Genomic DNA, 21,625 nt, shown 5'->3' on the forward strand with positions numbered 1-21,625 from the left:
CTTACTTTGAATTTATTTTTAGCAGCAATATTTAATGGACTTTCACAACACCAGTGGCCAAAAATGGATGCAGATTTTTTTAAAGATATAGATTAATGAAGATATTTTAAACTAAAAAGGCAATATGAAATGTATTGTTATCTGGATTACAAAGCCTCCTGATGTTAAGAGACAAAATGAAAATACAATACATATTTAAGTGTTTGAAATCAGAAACATTGAAATGTAAAATGTCTCATAAAAAGGGACAGCAGATATTTTAGAAATATTTTCAAAAGCAAAAAAACTAAACAGGATTATTTGTATGTCTGGCAATATATTCAGTTTTGGTGGTTTATAATTTTTTCACAAAGCATGTTATATGAAACAACTTTATTACTTTAAAATCTATTTAAGATTTAAACAGTTAAATAATTTTGCAAATTGGGCAAGCAGTTGTTTTCTGTGCTGCAACTTGTTTTGTAGTATCACCATTTTTAATTGGATGTTTATACCCAAATATATTTTGAAATTCTGCCTGAAATCACTTAATTTTTAGGTACAGAAAAACTATTAGCTCATTTTAGAGACATGTAGGAATCATCTGAACCCTGCAGAGCAGGGTAACTCAAGCAGCTGGCCTTACAGGGGGAAAGACACACACAGAAAAAAATTAAAAAGTACCCCATAGCACTTTTAAAACTCTCTGAAAGATTCCTAAAATCCTATAAAACCATGTACAGTGTAGAGCAGATTCATAACTGAGTAGTATGCTATAGATGGTTTATTGGCATCTATTTGGTAGAATAAGTAGCATAAGTTATTCATAGCTTCACCACTTACTAGTATTGGACCCTCACAAATTCGTGCAGACAAAACATTTATACTACACTGAGCAATCAAATATACTGTATTCTCTAATAAGTGTTTACACTGAGAATGCTTTAGGGATGGGTTTTGTGTTGTGCAAAACTTAGTAATAGTGAAATATTAAAGCTGCAAATTTGAACACAAAAGTTGCAATGGAAATGGAAAACATAAGGGCTTAATAGCAATGTTATCCCTCCCACATTGCACATGCTGAATATGAAGTTGTACATGTAACTGATTCAATGCCTTTCACAGGCAGTCTCCATCAATAGGGTTCCAGGAAAGACCCAGCTGAAATTTAGAGCTACCTTTCTCATTTGTAATCCTCTAAGTAGGGAAAGCAGCACATACTGCTGCTGCCTGTCCTTCCTCCAAAGCAAATACTGGTGCACTCAGAGATGTAGTTTATTCCCTGTGTATATGAATCTGATCCAAGGTTGTTAAAGGAGGGGAGGAAAGCCCCAAGAATATTACAGTTCAAAAACTCTGAACATTGAAAAGTATGGAAATGATAAACCAAGGTAATGTGCATACTGATGTGATGTCATGTCAATATTCATGTCGAGAATTTTTTTATAAAAAGTATTAATGTACACTTATTTGAATCTTTATTTAGATTATCTTATTTACATATGCTAAAGTTTTGAGGTTTCTAACTAAGTTTTGGGGTATATGTTTTTCTAACAATGTTTGTCACTTGATTTAGCAAGCTTAACATTAATTTAACAAAAACATTTGGGGAATTTCTATTTTTATTAATCAAATAAGGTATATTAGGAGCACAAATGTGGTTCCTGTAGATCTTGCAATGTATGCACAGCGCATAAAATTTTATTTGCTGAAGAGTCCCAGTTCTTTGGCACAAATTCCATTTCTCCTCCCAAGTGAAGTCAGGGTGCTCGATTTTTTTCTCAGTAGCCACAGTCCAAGTGATGCTTCTAAACTGGTCAGAAACAGGGATGGATCCTTGAAGTTTATCTGCCCTACTTTTCAGAATGGGTGGTAGAACCAGCACCCCAGCTTGATTTCAGCTGACAGCTGAGTGGACATGTCAAGTTGTTTAAAAAAATAATTCTGTTCACGTCTTTCTGTGAGGAAGTCTTTTAATTATATAATATTATGTACATTAAACCATATGTGCTGAGTTATTTTCAGCACATAAAGAAGTTACTACATAACGCTGTGTATGATGCAAAAACTTCAGCACAGAATGACTTTTGTACTCCATGAATTTAATTATGCTTTGTACCATTTTCCTCCCTTCCAGCTAGCCCATTCTCCACCTCCAAAAATAAGTGGGAGATCTAGGGTCCCAGATGGTTTAAGCACCAAATGAACTGATTTTGATGAGTTTCTGAGTTCCATAATTGTCCTTGAGGTTCTGAGAAGAATTTGGTGGAATGGATCAATTGGGAGGGAATGAGGATCAAGAATTCCAGATGTGTTTTCCCCTACTGAGAGAGTAGTTTGGCATCTGTTTTGTGTATTCTTCCGCAGTGAATTTCAATATTTGTAGGAATCAACTTTGTATAAAGTGTTCCCTGCAGCAGTGAAGTGTCCTGCAAAGTGTTCGTTTCCCCCATCCCATTGGAAGCTCTTTGGGGCAGGGTCTGCTCTTTGTTTTTGTCTTGTCAAGGTCAAGCGCCCTGTGATTGCTTAGCAAATAATAACAACGATCTCCTTGCAGGGACCATGCTTCGTTTGAGATCCGTGAATGAAAAGCACTACAAGCCTAAGTAGTAATATTTATTATTAGCTGTTTGCACTGCTCTTGCACATGGAGCCTTACCTCTGAATCAGGCCTTGGGGGCTCCTGCAGTATAAATAATTATGTTTATACAGCACCTAGCACAACAGTGCCCCAGTTATGACCGGGGGTCCTTTGGCGCTGCCTGAGTGCAAATAAGAATCACCTTAAGGTTTTTGCTCCCCAGTGATGTCTCCCCCTTCCCCCCCCCGCCCCCGGGGTGGATGCCTCTGGCAGTTGCGCTAGCGGCGACCCTTGCGGTATGTGGCTGCCTTTGGCAGAGGCACATGAAGGATTTCATTGAGTGTGAAGACAGAGAGCAGAGACAGAAAGCAGAAGGAGGCGGCTGCAGCCTTTGTAGTCGGGGAGGAATGCGGAAATGTTAAAGCACTATGTCAAACTTTTTTGAAACGGGGTCAAGTCACATTCAGCCAGCGTGGGAAAGCGAGGGGAAAAAAAAAGTTGAGGGGGTGGGGTGGGGTGGGGAGGTTTGCGAGCTGTGCTGCCGCCGCTGCGCTCAGAGTGAGCCGGAGCCGAGAGAGGCTGGAGGAGCCGCAGCAGCGGGCGGCGCGGAGGGCTGGTTTACGAGCCCCGCACACGGGGGAGCTGCGTGGGGCAGCCTGCCGGGCTTGCGATCAGCGGCAGCCTGGTGAACGCGGGACGTTGAGTCGCTTTCATTTGTATTGGTTCCCCCCCCCCCCCCCAGGCAGGGGTGGGGGTGGGAGGCCGAAGCCGATCGGGGTCGGAGTTACAGATCCCTTGGCAGGAAGGTGCTGCCCGGCGGCTGCAGGAGGATGCGAGCTGAGGGCAGCAGCAGAGCCGAGGAGGAGCAGCAGCTGCAGCAGCTACCTGTGTGGCCTGGGCTGCCGCGGCAGAGACCTGCTGGCGGCATCATCATGTGAATATTTATTGCCCGGTTGGGGTCTTCGCTCGCGGTAATCGAATGGGAGGTTTGCCTCGGGGAAGGCTATTTCCCCCGCCCCCCCTCCCGCCGCGGAAGCTTATCTGAGGCTCGTGCGCCGATCGGGGCAGCTGTGGAGCGCAGCAGGTAATTGGAAGTGGCCATGTGCTTCTCCTGCCATATAGTGTTACGGCCGACCGCCCCGCGACCAGCCCCGGCCCGGCTGGGTGGGATTGTGGCTAAGGGGGGGGGGGCTTCTCTTCCTCGGTCGGTGTGATTGGGGCTTTCTGGGGAGCCGGCAGCGTGCGCCCCCCTCCTCAAGACGGCCCGCCCTGGCGGTAGGGGTACCGTTTCTGCCGCCCCCTCCCCTGCATGTATTCTGGGAGGGAACCGCCGCGCATGTTGCCTGGGCACGAGTCTGTGTTGGGGGGCGGTTCACGCCTGTTTTCGGGTGTTTCAGTGGGGTCCCCCAATGCTTCTTGTCGGGGGCGTCCCCGTCTGCTGCCGCATGCATCCCTATTGGGGGTTGCTTTGGGGGGGCCCTCCTTGCACGCATTTTTACTCGGAGGGGGGGTGGTTTTGCCCTTCTTTCTTCCCCCCATCCCGCAAGCATTCTTGGTGGGAGAATGGACGAGGGGATTTCCCGAGCATGCAGTCGTAAGAAGACGTTTGTTTCTAGGGGGTGATTCTGCGCATGCAGCCCTGCTGGTGGGGGCTGTTTAGGGGCTCCCCCTGCGGGCGCCCTGGCCTGGTGGCGGGGGGTGTCTGGAGGCTCCCCCTGCGGGCTTCCCCGGTGGTGGGGGCTGTTTGGGGGCTTCCCCTGCGGTGCACGCATTCTTCTCCGTGCAGTAACTTTCCATGGGCGCAGCGCTCGGCGAGTCAGCAATAGCGGCTCTAGCCGATCGCCACCAAACGCCGCCGTGGGGCGCGCGGAGCCTGAGGCGCACGCCGGGGCCAGGCCCCTTCCCCCGACCTCACACGCGCGCCGTGGGAGGCACGGAGCAGTCCCCCCGGCGGGGGCGCTCCTCCGCCTGAGGCACGCAGCGGCCTGGCCTCGCGGGACGTTCTTCCCGAGGGCCGGGCAGCCAGCTGCTGCTCCCGGAGCCAGGCGGTGCCTCCCTTCCGCGGGGCAGGGCGCTGAGCCGCTTCCTCCCCCGCGGGACTCCCTTGCCCACTGGCTGGGGGCATTTCCGCTGTTCCTCCGGGGACTGAGCTGCCACCCCCTCCCCTGGGCACTCCCCCGCCCCCGCCACTGACCTGCCACCCCCTCCCCAGGGCACTCCCCCACTGCCACCCCCACCCTGGGCACTCCCCCACCGCCGGCCCCGCCACTGAGCTGCCACCCCCTCCCCTGGGCACACCCCCACCGCCACCCCCTCCCCTGGGCACTCCCCCACCCCCGCCCCCGCCACTGACCTGCCACCCCCTCCCCTGGGCACACCCCCACCGCCACCCCCTCCCCTGGGCACTCCCCCACCCCCGCCCCCGCCACTGACCTGCCACCCCCTCCCCTGGGCACTCCCCCACCGCCGGCCCCGCCACTGAGCTGCCACCCCCTCCCCTGGGCACTCCCCCACCGCCGGCCCCGCCACTGAGCTGCCACCCCCTCCCCTGGGCACACCCCCACCGCCACCCCCTCCCCTGGGCACTCCCCCACCCCCGCCCCCGCCACTGACCTGCCACCCCCTCCCCTGGGCACTCCCCCACTGCCACCCCCTCCCCTGGGCACTCCCCCACCCCCGCCCCCGCCACTGACCTGCCACCCCCTCCCCAGGGCACTCCCCCACCGCCACCCCCTCCCCTGGGCACTCCCCTGCCCCCGCCACTGACCTGCCACCCCCTCCCCTGGGCACTCCCCCACCGCCACCCCCTCCCCTGGGCACTCCCCCGCCCCCGTCACTGACCTGCCACCCCCTCCCCTGGGCACTCCCCCACTGCCACCCCCTCCCCTGGGCACTCCCCCACCCCCGCCCCCGCCACTGACCTGCCACCCCCTCCCCTGGGCACTCCCCCACTGCCACCCCCTCCCCTGGGCACTCCCCCACCGCCGGCCCCGCCACTGACCTGCCACCCCCTCCCCAGGGCACTCCCCCACTGCCACCCCCACCCTGGGCACTCCCCCACCGCCGGCCCCGCCACTGAGCTGCCACCCCCCTCCCCTGGGCACTCCCCCACCGCCACCCCCTCCCCTGGGCACTCCCCCACCGCCGGCCCCGCCACTGAGCTGCCACCCCCTCCCCTGGGCACACCCCCACCGCCACCCCCTCCCCTGGGCACTCCCCCACCCCCGCCCCCGCCACTGACCTGCCACCCCCCTCCCCTGGGCACTCCCCCACCGCCGGCCCCGCCACTGAGCTGCCACCCCCTCCCCTGGGCACTCCCCCACCGCCGGCCCCGCCACTGAGCTGCCACCCCCTCCCCTGGGCACACCCCCGCCCCCGTCACTGACCTGCCACCCCCTCCCCTGGGCACTCCCCCACTGCCACCCCCTCCCCTGGGCACTCCCCCACCGCCGGCCCCGCCACTGAGCTGCCACCCCCTCCCCTGGGCACTCCCCCACCGCCACCCCCTCCCCTGGGCACTCCCCCGCCCCCGTCACTGACCTGCCACCCCCTCCCCTGGGCACTCCCCCACCGCCACCCCCGCCCCCGCCACTGACCTGCCACCCCCTCCCCTGGGCACTCCCCCACTGCCACCCCCTTCCCTGGGCACTCCCCCACCCCCGCTCCCGCCACTGACCTGCCACCCCCTCCCCTGGGCACTCCCCCACTGCCACCCCCGCCACTGACCTGCCACCCCCTCCCCTGGGCACTCCCCCACTGCCACCCCCTCCCCTGGGCACTCCCCCACCCCCGCCCCCGCCACTGACCTGCCACCCCCTCCCCTGGGCACTCCCCCACTGCCATCCCCTCCCCTGGGCACTCCCCCGCCCCCGCCACTGACCTGCCACCCCCCTTCCCTGGGCACTCCCCCACTGCCACCCCCTTCCCTGGGCACTCCCCCACCCCCGCTCCCGACACTGACCTGCCACCCCCTCCCCTGGGCACTCCCCCACCCCCGCCCCCGCCACTGACCTGCCACCCCCTCCCCAGGGCACTCCCCCACCGCCGGCCCCGCCACTGAGCCGCCACCCCCTCCCCTGGGCACTCCCCCGCCGCCACCCCCTCCCCTGGGCACTCCCCCACCGCCGGCCCCGCCACTGAGCTGCCACCCCCTCCCCTGGGCACTCCCCCACCGCCGGCCCCGCCACTGACCTGCCACCCCCTCCCCTGGGCACTCCCCCACTGCCACCCCCCTCCCCTGGGCACTCCCCCGCCCCCGCCACTGACCTGCCACCCCCTCCCCTGGGCACTCCCCCACTGCCACCCCCTCCCCTGGGCACTCCCCCACCCCCGCCCCCGCCACTGACCTGCCACCCCCTCCCCTGGGCACTCCCCCACTGCCACCCCCTCCCCTGGGCACTCCCCCACCCCCGCCACTGACCTGCCACCCCCTCCCCTGGGCACTCCCCCACTGCCACCCCCTCCCCTGGGCACTCCCCCACCCCCGCCCCCGCCACTGACCTGCCACCCCCCTCCCCTGGGCACTCCCCCACTGCCACCCCCCTCCCCTGGGCACTCCCCCACCCCCGCCCCCGCCACTGACCTGCCACCCCCTCCCCTGGGCACTCCCCCACTGCCACCCCCTCCCCTGGGCACTCCCCCACCCCCGCCCCCGCCACTGACCTGCCACTCCCTCCCCTGGGCACTCCCCCACTGCCACCCCCTTCCCTGGGCACTCCCCCACCCCCGCTCCCGCCACTGACCTGCCACCCCCTCCCCTGGGCACTCCCCCACCGCCACCCCCTCCCCTGGGCACTCCCCCACCGCCGGCCCCGCCACTGACCTGCCACCCCCTCCCCTGGGCACTCCCTCACCGCCACCCCCTCCCCTGGGCACTCCCCCGCCCCCGCCACTGACCTGCCACCCCCTCCCCTGGGCACTCCCCCACCGCCACCCCCTCCCCTGGGCACTCCCCCACCGCCGGCCCCGCCACTGAGCTGCCACCCCCTCCCCTGGGCACTCCCCCACCGCCACCCCCTCCCCTGGGCACTCCCCCACCCCCGCCACTGACCTGCCACCCCCTCCCCTGGGCACTCCCCCACTGCCACCCCCTCCCCTGGGCACTCCCCCACCCCCGCCCCCGCCACTGACCTGCCACCCCCTCCCCTGGGCACTCCCCCACCCCCGCCCCCGCCACTGACCTGCCACCCCCTTCCCTGGGCACTCCCCCACTGCCACCCCCTTCCCTGGGCACTCCCCCACCCCCGCTCCCGCCACTGACCTGCCACCCCCTCCCCTGGGCACTCCCCCACTGCCACCCCCGCCACTGACCTGCCACCCCCTCCCCTGGGCACTCCCCCACCCCCGCCCCCGCCACTGACCTGCCATCCCCTCCCCTGGGCACTCCCCCACTGCCATCCCCTCCCCTGGGCACTCCCCCGCCCCCGCCACTGACCTGCCACCCCCTTCCCTGGGCACTCCCCCACTGCCACCCCCTTCCCTGGGCACTCCCCCACCCCCGCTCCCGCCACTGACCTGCCACCCCCTCCCCTGGGCACTCCCCCACCCCCGCCCCCTCCCCTGGGCACTCCCCCACTGCCACCCCCTCCCCTGGGCACTCCCCCACCCCCGCCCCCGCCACTGACCTGCCACCCCCTCCCCTGGGCACTCCCCCACTGCCACCCCCTCCCCTGGGCACTCCCCCACCCCCGCCCCCGCCACTGACCTGCCACCCCCTCCCCTGGGCACTCCCCCACTGCCACCCCCTCCCCTGGGCACTCCCCCACCCCCGCCCCCGCCACTGACCTGCCACCCCTCCCCTGGGCACTCCCCCACTGCCACCCCCTCCCCTGGGCACTCCCCCACCCCCGCCCCCGCCACTGACCTGCCACCCCCTCCCCTGGGCACTCCCCCACTGCCACCCCCTTCCCTGGGCACTCCCCCACCCCCGCTCCCGCCACTGACCTGCCACCCCCTCCCCTGGGCACTCCCCCACTGCCACCCCCGCCACTGACCTGCCACCCCCTCCCCTGGGCACTCCCCCACCCCCGCCACTGACCTGCCACCCCCTTCCCTGGGCACTCCCCCACTGCCACCCCCTTCCCTGGGCACTCCCCCACCCCCGCTCCCGCCACTGACCTGCCACCCCCTCCCCTGGGCACTCCCCCACTGCCACCCCCGCCACTGACCTGCCACCCCCTCCCCTGGGCACTCCCCCACCCCCTCCCCTGGGCACTCCCCCACTGCCACCCCCTCCCCTGGGCACTCCCCCACCCCCGCCCCCGCCACTGACCTGCCACCCCCTTCCCTGGGCACTCCCCCACTGCCACCCCCTTCCCTGGGCACTCCCCCACCCCCGCCCCCGCCACTGACCTGCCACCCCCTCCCCTGGGCACTCCCACACCCCCGCCACTGACCTGCCACCCCCTCCCCTGGGCACTCCCCCACCCCCGCCCACGCCACTGACCTGCCACCCCCTCCCCTGGGCACTCCCCCACCCCCGCCCCCGCCACTGACCTGCCACCCCCTCCCCTGGGCACTCCCCCACTGCCACCCCCTCCCCTGGGCACTCCCCCACCCCCGCCCCCGTCACTGACCTGCCACCCCCTCCCCTGGGCACTCCCCCACTGCCACCCCCTCCCCTGGGCACTCCCACACCCCCGTCACTGACCTGCCACCCCCTCCCCTGGGCACTCCCCCGCCCCCGCCACTGACCTGCCACCCCCTCCCCTGGGCACTCCCCCACCGCCGCCCCCGTCACTGACCTGCCACCCCCTCCCCTGGGCACTCCCCCCCTGCCACCCCCTCCCCTGGGCACTCCCCCACCGCCGGCCCCGTCACTGACCTGCCACCCCCTCCCCTGGGCACTCCCCCACTGCCACCCCCTCCCCTGGGCACTCCCCCACCCCCGCCCCCGCCACTGACCTGCCACCCCCTCCCCTGGGCACTCCCCCGCCCCCGCCACTGACCTGCCACCCCCTCCCCTGGGCACTCCCCCACCGCCGCCCCCGTCACTGACCTGCCACCCCCTCCCCTGGGCACTCCCCCACTGCCACCCCCTCCCCTGGGCACTCCCCCACCCCCGCCACTGACCTGCCACCCCCTCCCCTGGGCACTCCCCCACCGCCGCCCCCGTCACTGACCTGCCACCCCCTCCCCTGGGCACTCCCCCACTGCCACCCCCTCCCCTGGGCACTCCCCCACCGCCACCCCCGTCACTGACCTGCCACCCCCTCCCCTGGGCACTCCCCCACCGCCTCCCCCGTCACTGACCTGCCACCCCCTCCCCTGGGCACTCCCCCACTGCCACCCCCTCCCCTGGGCACTCCCCCACCGCCGCCCTCGTCACTGACCTGCCACCCCCTCCCCTGGGCACTCCCCCACCGCCAGCCCCGTCACTGACCTGCCACCCCCTCCCCTGGGCACTCCCCCACCCCCGCCCCCGTCACTGACCTGCCACCCCCTCCCCTGGGCACTCCCCCACTGCCACCCCCTCCCCTGGGCACTCCCCCGCCCCCGTCACTGACCTGCCACCCCCTCCCCTGGGCACTCCCCCACCCCCGCCCCCGTCACTGACCTGCCACCCCTTCCCCTGGACACTCCCCCACCGCCGCCCCCCTCCCCTGGGCACTCCCCCACTGCCACCCCCTCCCCTGGGCACTCCCCCACCGCCGCCCCCGTCACTGACGTGCCACCCCCTCCCCTGGGCACTCCCCCACCGCCGCCCCCGTCACTGACGTGCCACCCCCTCCCCTGGGCACTCCCCCACCGCCGCCCCCGTCACTGACCTGCCACCCCCTCCCCTGGGCACTCCCCCACCCCCGCCCCCGTCACTGACCTGCCACCCCCTCCCCTGAGCACTCCCCTCCTGCCCCCGTCACTGACCTGCCACCCCCTCCCCTGGGCACTCCCCCACCACCGCCCCCGTCACTGACCTGCCACCCCCTCCCCTGGGCACTCTCCCGTCCCCGCCCCCGTCACTGACCTGCCACCCCCTCCCCTGGGCACTCCCCTCCTGCCCCCGTCACTGACCTGCTACCCCTCCCCTGGGCACTCCACCCCCGTCACTGACCTGCCACCCCCTCCCCTGGGCACTTCCCCACCGCCACCCCCATCACTGACCTGCTACCCATCCCCTGGGCACTTTCCCACTCCAGTCACTGACCTGCTACCGCCTCCCCTGAGCAATCCCCCCTGTCACTGACCTGCTACCACCTCCCCTCCCACCCCCATCACCTGATACCCCTTCCCCTGGGCACTTCCCTCCCCTGGACTCTTCCTCACCTTGGGACTCTGCCCCATCACTGAGCTGCTCCCCTGCCCTAGGGCTCTGTCTTCCTCCTCACTGAGCTGCTACCTGCTTCTGTAGGACTGCTCGCTCAACCCACATCCCCAACACTGAGCTGGTACCCCCTGCCCTGGGACTATATCCCACCCCTTATCTTCAGCACTGAGCTGGTACCCACCCTTTCCCTGGGCATTGACTTGCTACCCCTCCCTATGCATTGTTGAACCTACTCTGTAACCATACCATGCAGGTCATGTCTTGCAGTCCTACAGCATTCCACTTGCTCCCATCATCTGCATCATATTGTGTCCTGCATACATCCATCTCATGAAATAATGTATGTCAGTCTGTTTTTCTCAGTTATTAAACCATGTAAAGTAAGTGAACTGAAGATGCAGCAGATGCATGTTATGTACAGGGAGAAATGATGCTGGAGAGGAGACAACCCCAGCACTAATGAACTTCTCATGTTTGGTTTTTTTGTTCCTTAGATCTAACTGGCTTTACCCAGACAATGATCCCAAAGTCTATATGATAATTGCTGGTGGCTGAGAGAGAGAGAAGGCATTTTGGGGACTGTATTGAAGCAGAACAAGGGAGCAGGAGGGTGAAATAATCCTGCCTGCTCCTCCAGCAGTGGCAGCTCTGCAAACGGTGTGTGCACTGTATTTTCAGCAGTAGCAAAGTTCTAGTTTGCAGAAAGCAGCCAGTTCAACAGCAGGACCTGAGGCACTCCAGACACAAGAGAAGAAGTAGCACCAGCATGGATAAGGACAGCATGAGCCTAGCTGACCAACAGTATGAATGTGTGGCTGAGATTGGTGAAGGAGCCTATGGGAAGGTATTCAAGGCCCGAGACTTGAAGAATGGAGGTCGTTTTGTAGCCTTGAAGCGTGTGCGGGTACAGACAAGCGAGGAGGGAATGCCACTCTCCACCATCCGTGAGGTGGCAGTATTGAGGCACCTGGAGACCTTTGAGCACCCCAATGTGGTCAGGTGAGGCACCGGAATGGGACCCGTGGTCAACTGAGTTCTAGTTTTGGTACATGGTACAAGGGTGGATTGGATACCAATTCGAGTATATGGGTCAAATGAGCACTAAATTGATGCATGGAGTGTGGTATGAGGTTTCGGGCAGGCAAGGATGCTGCCAGCCTGATCTCACCTCATCCTTTTGCTCTGCCTCCCACCTACAGGAACCCATCTCCAGAGACATAGGTGTATGACAGAAGTGTTTGAATGGATGGGCAAGGAGCCATATATAGCCTTTGATCTCCGCAGGCACAAGAAGAGGGAATGAAAAGAGAGAACTCCTTTGTCTTGCATATCCACTTTGCCCAACACGGCTGATTTTTGGCAGACCTATTCATTATGAAAGTGGCAGTGGATAATGTAATGTTCCCACCAACTTTAGACAAGGAGTGGGAATTTGTAGGGTTCTAGTTCAGTGTGTTAAGCATAAGCAGGAGAAGTGACCACTTAGGACTGCATTTGGGGGGGCTTGTACTAACAGATACAGAAATACAATTTGCAAGCCCTATTTCGGAAGTGTCAAGAAAGGCGCAAGGATTTCCTTATTGTGACTAGTAATTCTGAATACCCAAACCTAAGTTTGAACAAAGACTGCCTCTGTTATAAGCCTTTGTATCTTTACATATTCAACATTGTGCTTATATAACGTGTAGGTCCGTTTTAAGTGGCTTATTAATCCTTGCAGCTTGTGACCAGGGATGCTGGAAAACTTGAAGAAATTTAGATGGAATTTTTCTAGGAATGTTTTTGAAACATAGAAACTGTCCTCTACTGTGTAATTGTTTTACTAGTAAATGATTATGCATTTTAAACTTATTGCTGATTTAGGTTAGCCCTGCAATCATGCAGAGAGTTTTGGAAAGTACTTTTGAGTTATTTCTTTCAAATATGTAGAATTCTTTGTTTATCATTAATCTTACTTTATGAACTTTAACAAATGGACAATTTTATAGCAGGTGTACCTGTACATGACGATGTGAAACTTCACTGATCTGCAGTTTAGGTGAGAATGTAATATTAACAAAAGCACCTCCAATACTTGTGCATCAGTTCAAATAATACAACATTAGACAGGAAAATGAAGACAGTTCATACTTTTGTGATGCCAAATCTCTTATAGGCTTGGGAAGCTAAAGTACAATATGAAGTACATGCTGTGAGCCATGTGCCCATTTTAGGGTCTTGAGTTGAGGTTCCATGTTGAAGCTGCAACAGGAGAAGGGAGATTGGGAGTAATTTTTAAAATGCAAAGGTAAATGGATAGAGAAACTCTCATTCTCTTTCTTTTCCAGACATTGTGGCAGTAGAGTCTTGTTACTCCAAGGACTGGGTAGGCAAAGGGTTTACGTTCTAAAAATAGCTTAGAAAAACAATGTATTTTTTTTTTAAGTGGGAGGGGTGTTTTACCTTACTGTATGTCTTTTAGATCTCAACTGGACTTCAAGCAGAGACCTCATTGAAGTTAATGGTGAGGTGTAGACTGGAGTTCACAACTGTGCTGGTTCTGTTGTTTGGATAGTGACAGTTTTTTGATGGCCATCTAGTAATACAGAGGACTAGAAACTTAGTTTAAAATTTTTAGATATGGGTGTTTAAGGTTAGGCAGCTGAAACAAGTGGCTTGATTTAGTGTACTGTCTGACTGGACACTGTTTCTGTTGACACTTGTAGGAGTTGGGGGTGGTCAGAACTTCAGGCCACTTATTTTGGTGCCTAAGTATGGATTTAGGTGCCTAGTTTTAGACATTCCCCATTTAAAACTTGACCTCTATTTGTTTAAATGAAAGCCTAGATTGTGCAGAAAAAACTAAAATCCTGGAAATACTTAAATATAAGACATACCTGTGGCATTTTTGTCCCTGCTGGGATCACTCCATATACAGTGATCCAGTAAGAAGAGGCTCTGTTCTTGAACCCTCCAATTTTCATAAACACTTTAAATTCAGCAGAATCACAAAGAACAAAATGTCTGAAAAAAGCATGCAAATACAGACTTGTTTTGCTCAGATTAAAATGCACAGCAGCCTCTATTTGGTATTTTACAGGTATATTACAAGTTAAAATATTTACTGTAAGATCAAATGAATAATTCATTACCTCCAAGCAACAAGTACTTAACCATGTACATTTGAATATTTAGTTTTAATAGAAATTTATCTGGAAGAATGTTCCAGGACTTAATTACTTTTTCTTGAAGCCTGCAGTGCTTGCCACAATCAGCATTTCAGATGCGACAGGTTGGGTCATTATGTACCAGTGAGTTTGGCACCTCTGCAGTACACCTTTCTACTCCAACGGATGGAAAGAAATAAAAAGCAAGTTCAAGCAGTAGCTCTTCTGGGATGGGAGAAATTTGGTTTAAAAGCATACCTCTGTTTTCAGTGGTATCTTTTGAGTAGGTGGAGTTTTAAGTATAGTTTGAGTGTTTTGAAATTTTCTTTTAATGAAGACTAACTTGTTTGTATAGGAAGGAGCAAAGATTTAAATGTTTTGATTCCTTTACCAAGCACAGTAGGGGATCTTATCATTTCTTGAGATTAAAGGATTACTTTTTTTATTTTGTAAATACACCTGGAAAAATAAATGCTGTATATGAAGATCTGTAGTTTCACTCCATAGACCTATCTGCACACAATTATTAAATGTATTTTGTTCATTACAAATGTTTATTATGTGAATAACCAGTCTAGAAACTGGAACCTTTTCAGTATTGGCGAATTAAGATCATGAAACATGCAGCATTTTAATACTAAGATAAAAGCTGCATCATTATCAGATAACTAGAATAAAAAAATAAAATAGCATTTAAAATCCAAGTATTGTTGTGAAGGGGAAATTTCTCTTTTTTTAAAAGACTGCAAGCAGTCTGTCTGAGACTTAGGAGTGACATTCAAGTATAAAGTAGAAACTGGTGTCTGAGTAATGAGATGTGCAAGCCATGAGTTGTTCAATACAAACTCATGATGGCATTATGAGTCAAAATGTAGACAAATTTCAAATAACTGAGCAACACATGATCAGTGCACCTGAACAAATTTGCGTCAATCTGCTTGGTCAAGATGATGTATATCAACACACCCACAAATGATACAACCTTCAGTTAACAGCAGAAGTTGCCTCTTCAAAATTCCACAGGCCCAGTGGAACTGATGTGATTCTGTTGTGCAGAAATAGCAGGATTTGGGTAGCCCACACAGGGTCATGGACCCCAGCACTGCAAGGGATTTTCTTATATGTCCCCATGCAGTGGTGTTTAGGAGGATGAAAAATGATTGGGCCATGGGATGGCCAGATGCTGGAGTCATAGACCTATTGCTACATGGATTCAGCAATTACTGGTCTCTGTGGAGCTGGACTGCAGAAGTGACAAGAGCTACTGCAGACTCAGGATTATCATAATGGGCTTGGATTTCTTCCCACAGCCCCGAGAAACAGTTTGTGCCCAAGCTGACTATTACTCTGCATTGGGATGGCACAGGATTTAACCCGTTAGGCAGAAATTTCACAGTGGGCTGAACTTTTAAATAACCATTAATAACATTAAAAAATTTTTTTTCAAACCATGCTGTTTTTTGCTAATTGAGTTTCAGTTCATGTTGTTTCTGTCCTAGCCTTTCTTCTCTATATTTCTACAATGCAGTGCTGAATCTGTGACATCATGATTGCTTCTACAGCAACGGACTGAATTTCATTATGACCTCACTGCAGAATTAAGCAGAAACAGGAACTATGTTGAAAACAAGAAAGAGTTTATAACAGTTAAAAGAAACTGCAGTCCTTGGGCACCCAGAATTCCCATTGACTTTGAAGGTTTGAGCCTACATAACTTAAAACTGTAGGAACTGGGATTTAGAAAGTTACAAGCAAAGTACTGTAAAAGGATTGTTTGCTTGTGTAGAAAATGTTCTCGCTTTCACATTTGCCCTGGTATGAAAGTTCCTCTGAGTCAAAGCATTTTATTAAAAACCTAAAGACAGATCTGCGTGAGCAAATTTTGTCGTGCATTGCTTTAAAATATTTTGTGTGTTTAATCATACTACCAATTACATCTGAAGTGATATAAAGTTGCTTATCTAGCCCACTCTTCAGATAGGAAGATGAAATGCTTCATTAAAAGTTATTGTATACAGTAGTTAAATCTGGCACAAATTAGTCCAGCACTTATGTAACTTACTGCTGTTCTATTTGGGGGGAAAATGAAGTATATGTAGACAAAGGACAGACTTTGCCAGGAATGAATGACATATTAGATTCAGGAAATTCCTGTGTGTAAAACTGGGAGTATTCCTTGCTGTAATAGATTTGTAAAAAATCTTCTTATGATCACACTGTTAAATTCAGCTCTACATTGTGTTAATTTTATATCTTTCCTGCTATTAATCAGATGATTAGTTTGTTAAAAGTTAATCAGGCTTCATACTGGAAATATGCGTTTAAAGAATGTGCTACAAAAGAGGGACTACTTAGATTCCAAATGTTTTCAAGACCAATATATTTAAGAGTTTTAGCAGTGTTCAGAATGTTCAAGGTCCTTAAGCAAACAAAACAAACTCACAAAGCCCTATATTTTTGTTTCTTGGCACTTAACTTTCCCAGAACTCTGGCTTTTTTAGTATTGTTGAGAGTTAACGGGTCTTAAAAGCTCCAGATAGACAAATCCTTATTAGAATTTGGTGATCTGAAATGTGCTCCTGCTGTTAAAAGAATTGTCAAAATTCTGGCACCTTTAGCTTGTATTTACTGAATGCCTCAATTGCCAGACTAACAAGGGCACTCAGCACACAAATACTGAAAATCTCATTTCTGTCTTTTGTTAGTTTCCAAGACATGTAGCCCAGATAATTGACTCTAGCTCTTACATGATGGTTTAGCCAGTTGGAGGCATTACATTATTCAATGATCTCCTTGCAACATGGAGCCAGTCTATAGGAAACCAAATAAGTATCATTCTTTTCCTCTATTTGCATAATTTGGCAATGATTAGGGGTCTTTTAATATTGTCCCAAAGGATATAAAATATTAGAAGACAATATTAGCAACTTTGCAAGCTCTGTCGGAGAAAAACACAGTTCTCACTCTTCAGGTTGGGTGCAGCAAGTCAGATACACTTTATTTCCTCAGCTCTATAGAAAAAGGTCAATGTTTGCTTCCCTCCCTGTAGACTAGCTCAACACTTCAGAGGTGTTTAATAGTCTGATGCTTCCTGTGGCATTATATTGTAATAGGATCACATAAAAATAGAGGATAGAGCCTAACAATAAAAATATAACTGAGTTTTCGGTGTTGAATACCCCTATTTAGCCTGGTTATTGGCAGCATTCAGAACATGTAGTTGCAGAATTTTGATAATTCCCTTTCCAGGGTGATTAACATTTTGTTTTCATGTTTTTTTAATTAAAATGATGAAAAGCAAGGAGAGGAGATAAGTAGGAGAGGAATTTTAAAACAGAAGCTAATATTCTGTTTTTTACTTCCAGTTTGTGGGGATGTTAACACTGTCTGTCTGGTAATAAGTTTTAAAGGACCGTCTACTGAAGCCATTCAGAAGTTCCATCCTTTAAAGTGTAACGGTTCTATTTTAGGGGGTGGTAGTCTCCAGTGAATACTATTTCCTTCCTTCCTTGCTTTTACTGCCAAACTAATGTTATAACTTTTAGTGTGTAACATCACTCCTACAGGTCAACATTGTGCAATCAATTTATTTTTTATAGAACTCTTTATGTGATGATGTATGACAAGCCACTAAAGAGAGAGAGAGAGAGAGAGAGAAATTAGTACATTTATACTGTCGGAATCTGAGATTCTCAGAAGGCAGAAAGGGTAATCTATGTGCAAAGATGGAGAAAAGTAAAAGAAAAGGAAACTGAAATTTAAGAGCATGGTAAAAGTAAAAGGTAATTATCACTGCACATTAGTTTCAATTAGAGAAGAATGGGAGTATGAAATAATGGGAGGGAAGGGAAAGATGAGTGGGATTCAGAGTCAAACTAACGCAAACAAGATGGTCCTTAGGCAAGATTTGAAGAGAGGAAGTGGCTGGAAGGAAGGGAGAAAGTCCCAGATTTATAGGGCAAAGTGAAAAGAGCGACCCTCCCCAACTCTGGAAAGTTATGTGGAGATGGAGAGCAAAGAACGAGAGTGGAGAAAGGGAGAGTAACCAAATGGGAGAATCAGTGGCTGTAATATTAGTGGACAAGTGAGAGTTTGGAAAACAATCAGAACAATTTTGAATTGGATCTGCAGATGGCTAGGATTTGGAGAAGCCTGTAAAGGTAACTGAGGACAGGGGATATGGCCCCAATTCCTGAAATAAGAGGAAAAACCTCATGCAATCAGTTTGAAACCCCTGTAGTTCAGATAATAGGCACTTAGGGAGATCCCGAATGACCATCTATTCTACCTGTGTGTGTAGAGTGTTTACAAATAGACTAAGTAAGTGATGATGAAGCTTGAATACATATCCATGAGAAGCAGGGGCAAGATAAGCCTGAATAAGGAAAAGGAGGTTGAAGATGTAGTTCAAGGCTTGGAAAATCCACTTGCATAGAGTACAAGCTTTTTTGCATGAGTGTTAGTGAAAGTTTCCATGGAGAATGGTATGGTGTGGTAAAAATACCCCTCACACTGGAAAACTTTATATCATGAGTCTTCACATGATCAGAACATGAATGTTTGTTGATTAACTGACACTAATGTGCGTGCCATAAAAATACCATTAGTCCTGTCCCATCCATGTTGTTGAGTTGTGTTAATTTGCTTACGTATACATTCTATCCTTAGAAAAGTAAAGGTAACAAAATATTCCTCAATTATTTTTTGAAATCAAAGTTCTTATTTATATAAGGACCAATTATATCATCCCTACTCATACTGAATTCAACAGGATTGCTCATTGAGATGATGTGCGTCATCATGGTGATGCTACTGGAATCATAGAGCTTAAACTAGGTGTCTTATAGACATATAAGACAACAACAGGTCTCTGCCCTGAAAAGCAACAAGGAGATGACTTCAGTTACCAAAATGAAGGTTTGTCCAAATTATACCAATTCACTAGTATCAATGGAGTTGCACCTATAATAAATTGTGCCTATTGTGTTTTGAAAATAGTTCAGAGCAGCCCTTGTGTGAATACTGCTGTTCTTTACGTCATGCTAGTTTAACACAAACAAGTAACTGGCTTGTTCTTAGTGAAGCAAACTGAAAGCTAAACCCACCATGAATTCATCTTTGCAGGAATTTCCCATGTTTAATGATTTAACTGACAAATTCTATATACAGATGAATCATTACAAGTTTAATTGAAGCTTGTTCTAAAAGTCCAAATTCAATATTACTCAGTGCAGAACGGTAAGTATTTTGACAGAGACAGGAAGTGAGAAACGGGTCTGGTTTTTTTTGTTTTTTGTTTTTCTTAATTTGCTATGATATTTTAGCTAAATCTTTTAATATATCTAGTTTCAGAGTAGCAGTCATGTTAGTCTGTATCTGCAAAAAGAAAAGGAGTACTTGTGGCACCTTAACAAATAAATTAGTTAGTCTCTAAGGTGCCACAAGTACTCCTTTTTAAATATATCTAGTTGACGCTCTGGTCACTAGAATAAATGACTCAAGGTATCTGTTGCTATTTAACACTTCTAGGGAATTCCCCCCTTTCCCCAAAATTAGCTAATTTATATACTGGAAATTTCAATACATTGTTCACAGTTTAAGTCAGCATATTTCTAGGAGCTTTTTGTCAATGTAATTCTTAGCTGTGCTGATGCTTTTGTTTCTCTTCATCTTTGGAGCCAGCACTGTAGTGTAAGGATAGAATTCTATTGCTATTTTTTTCCCCACATTTGATGTGGTAGTTTGCATACAGCTGCAGTTACCTTTTGAAAGGAACATTTGGCTGGTTTAGTTTGATTAGAGCAAACCACCTCAATCATTTCTAGACCAAGAGCGTTTTTATTTTAATTTGGCAGTGGGAGTTGGGAATGTACTGACTGTACTCAGATATGTGGGGGAGTGGTAAAGGGGATACACAACTGACGGCTGAAATGAAACAGCCTTAGTGGAATTTATTTACCCAAAAAAATCCACATAAAGCTGTTGTTCCACAGGTTTTAGGTCTCAGTATGAAAAAGCATTTATACTGAAGCCACTGATGATTACATTTTACCTTCCATCTTTATGGCAAGGAATTTTAAAGAGTATTTGTGAAAGCTGCCACAAGAAATTGTTGAAAATACTCTAGCATATAATAAGGTGTTTTAAAATCTAATTTACCGAAAAAGCTTTGAACAAACGTTCAATGGAAAAATAAATTCAGAACCTGAAAGATTTTTAATCTATTAATTATTAATAAAAACTAAAAGCCATAGCACCAAAATTTGGAGTTAAAAATATAACTATGTAAAAAATAAGTTTTGTGTTTTGGTTTTGTTTTGGTTTTTTTTTTGAGAATACATACATTTTTTTTGTGTCCCACCTCCCGCTCCTGCCACGTGTTATGATGCAGTGTTGTCGTGTCCGAGCTAAAATTATATCCTTTTAGTAGCATTAGTATAAGGTTCCATAATTCAGTCATACTTCTAGCTTTGATTCTAACTCCTCTTTCTCTCCCCTAATGTAAATGGCAACTGTATTTTATGCATTTATTTTAGCAGAGATAAATGACATTCTTAAAATTACACTAATAGCTAATTTTTGTTTAAATTTTCCTCATTGATGACCAAATAATTCCCCCAGATCAACATTTGCGGAATTCTAGAATCCCAGTATGTGTTTCCTAAGAAAGTTTGGAGCCTACCCCTGCAACATGAGTACTGGACAGCATCCTCCAAAAAATGCTGGATTTTCCGCCTTCGTGCTCTCAAATTGAGGCTTGATTGACCAAAATCAGGACTAATCTAAACCTTCTATCTTGTGTCAGAAACAGGTGGATCTTGAGCCTGCTGAATGAGCATAACTGGCAAAATAGTACTTATCATTTTGAGCCCCCTGAGATAGGTAGCTACTCCAGAGATGGATACATTTTTACACATTTTCCAGCTAAATCAGAAATCCAAATATAAAATATATTCCCTAGGGCATTGTCTAGTCAAATTTTAAATGTCCCAAGTTATTGGGTTCTATTTCCTCGAGCAACTATTCTACAATATAATAGATATCACATCTGGAAGTTTTTTCTGATATTCCACCAACTTTTTCCCTTTTTTAATCCCACTCCATTACTCCCACTTATATCCCCTTTTAAAACCATAAGTAATTATTCTCCCACCTTAATATTTACAATCATCAAGTATTTGAAAACTTATGTTATCCTGCCCACTTCTTAAGCTATACCTACTATGCTGTATTTTTAACCTATATGTAAATCCTTTCAGCCCAGTAATCATTTGATGCTTTTTGTTGAACTTTCTAATTGGTTTATCTTTCTGGTAATGTGGTGCCCTGTATTGAACGTTGTGTTCCAGGTACAGTTACTCTAGAGTTGTATATGCCTCCTTAGTCTGTGAAGGAATATTTCTGTATCTACAGTCTGGAATTGCACTAGTCTTTTTGGTTGCCATATCACATTGTAAACTTTTAATTGGTTGCTCACTATTCTCTCTAGATCGCTCTCAGCATTACTGATATCCAGTTTTCTCCCTGACATTGAATATCATTGACTTCCATTATTTTTTCCCATAGGCAGTAAGTTGCGTTTTTTCCAAATTGAATCTCACTTTGTTCTCTCATATTTATAAACATTCTAGTTTCTTGTATGTTTTATCTTCAGTG

At 51.3% G+C, this 21,625-nt stretch overlaps 1 protein-coding gene across 4 annotated transcripts in view; it reads left to right on the plus strand.

Moving 5' to 3' along the window:
* Nucleotides 1–2,895: 2,895 nt before the first annotated feature.
* The window catches only part of CDK6 (cyclin dependent kinase 6), a 194,248-nt gene continuing 175,518 nt past the window's right edge, over nt 2,896–21,625 (plus strand). Inside the window, exons 1-2 of one of the 4 annotated variants that reach the window (XM_038388470.2) lie at nt 2,896–3,644; nt 11,318–11,822. In XM_038388470.2, the coding sequence (XP_038244398.1) occupies nt 11,590–11,822 (233 nt within the window). In that variant the 5' untranslated portion in view covers nt 2,896–3,644; nt 11,318–11,589. Of the gene's footprint in view, nt 3,645–3,703; nt 3,836–11,024; nt 11,204–11,317; nt 11,823–21,625 lie in introns of those variants that run through there. The other 3 variants (XM_038388471.2, XM_043509306.1, XM_043509305.1) reach the window with 3 other exon arrangements.

This window comes from Dermochelys coriacea, chromosome 2, assembly GCF_009764565.3.
Source record: "Dermochelys coriacea isolate rDerCor1 chromosome 2, rDerCor1.pri.v4, whole genome shotgun sequence".
Classification (NCBI taxonomy): Eukaryota; Metazoa; Chordata; order Testudines; family Dermochelyidae; genus Dermochelys; species Dermochelys coriacea.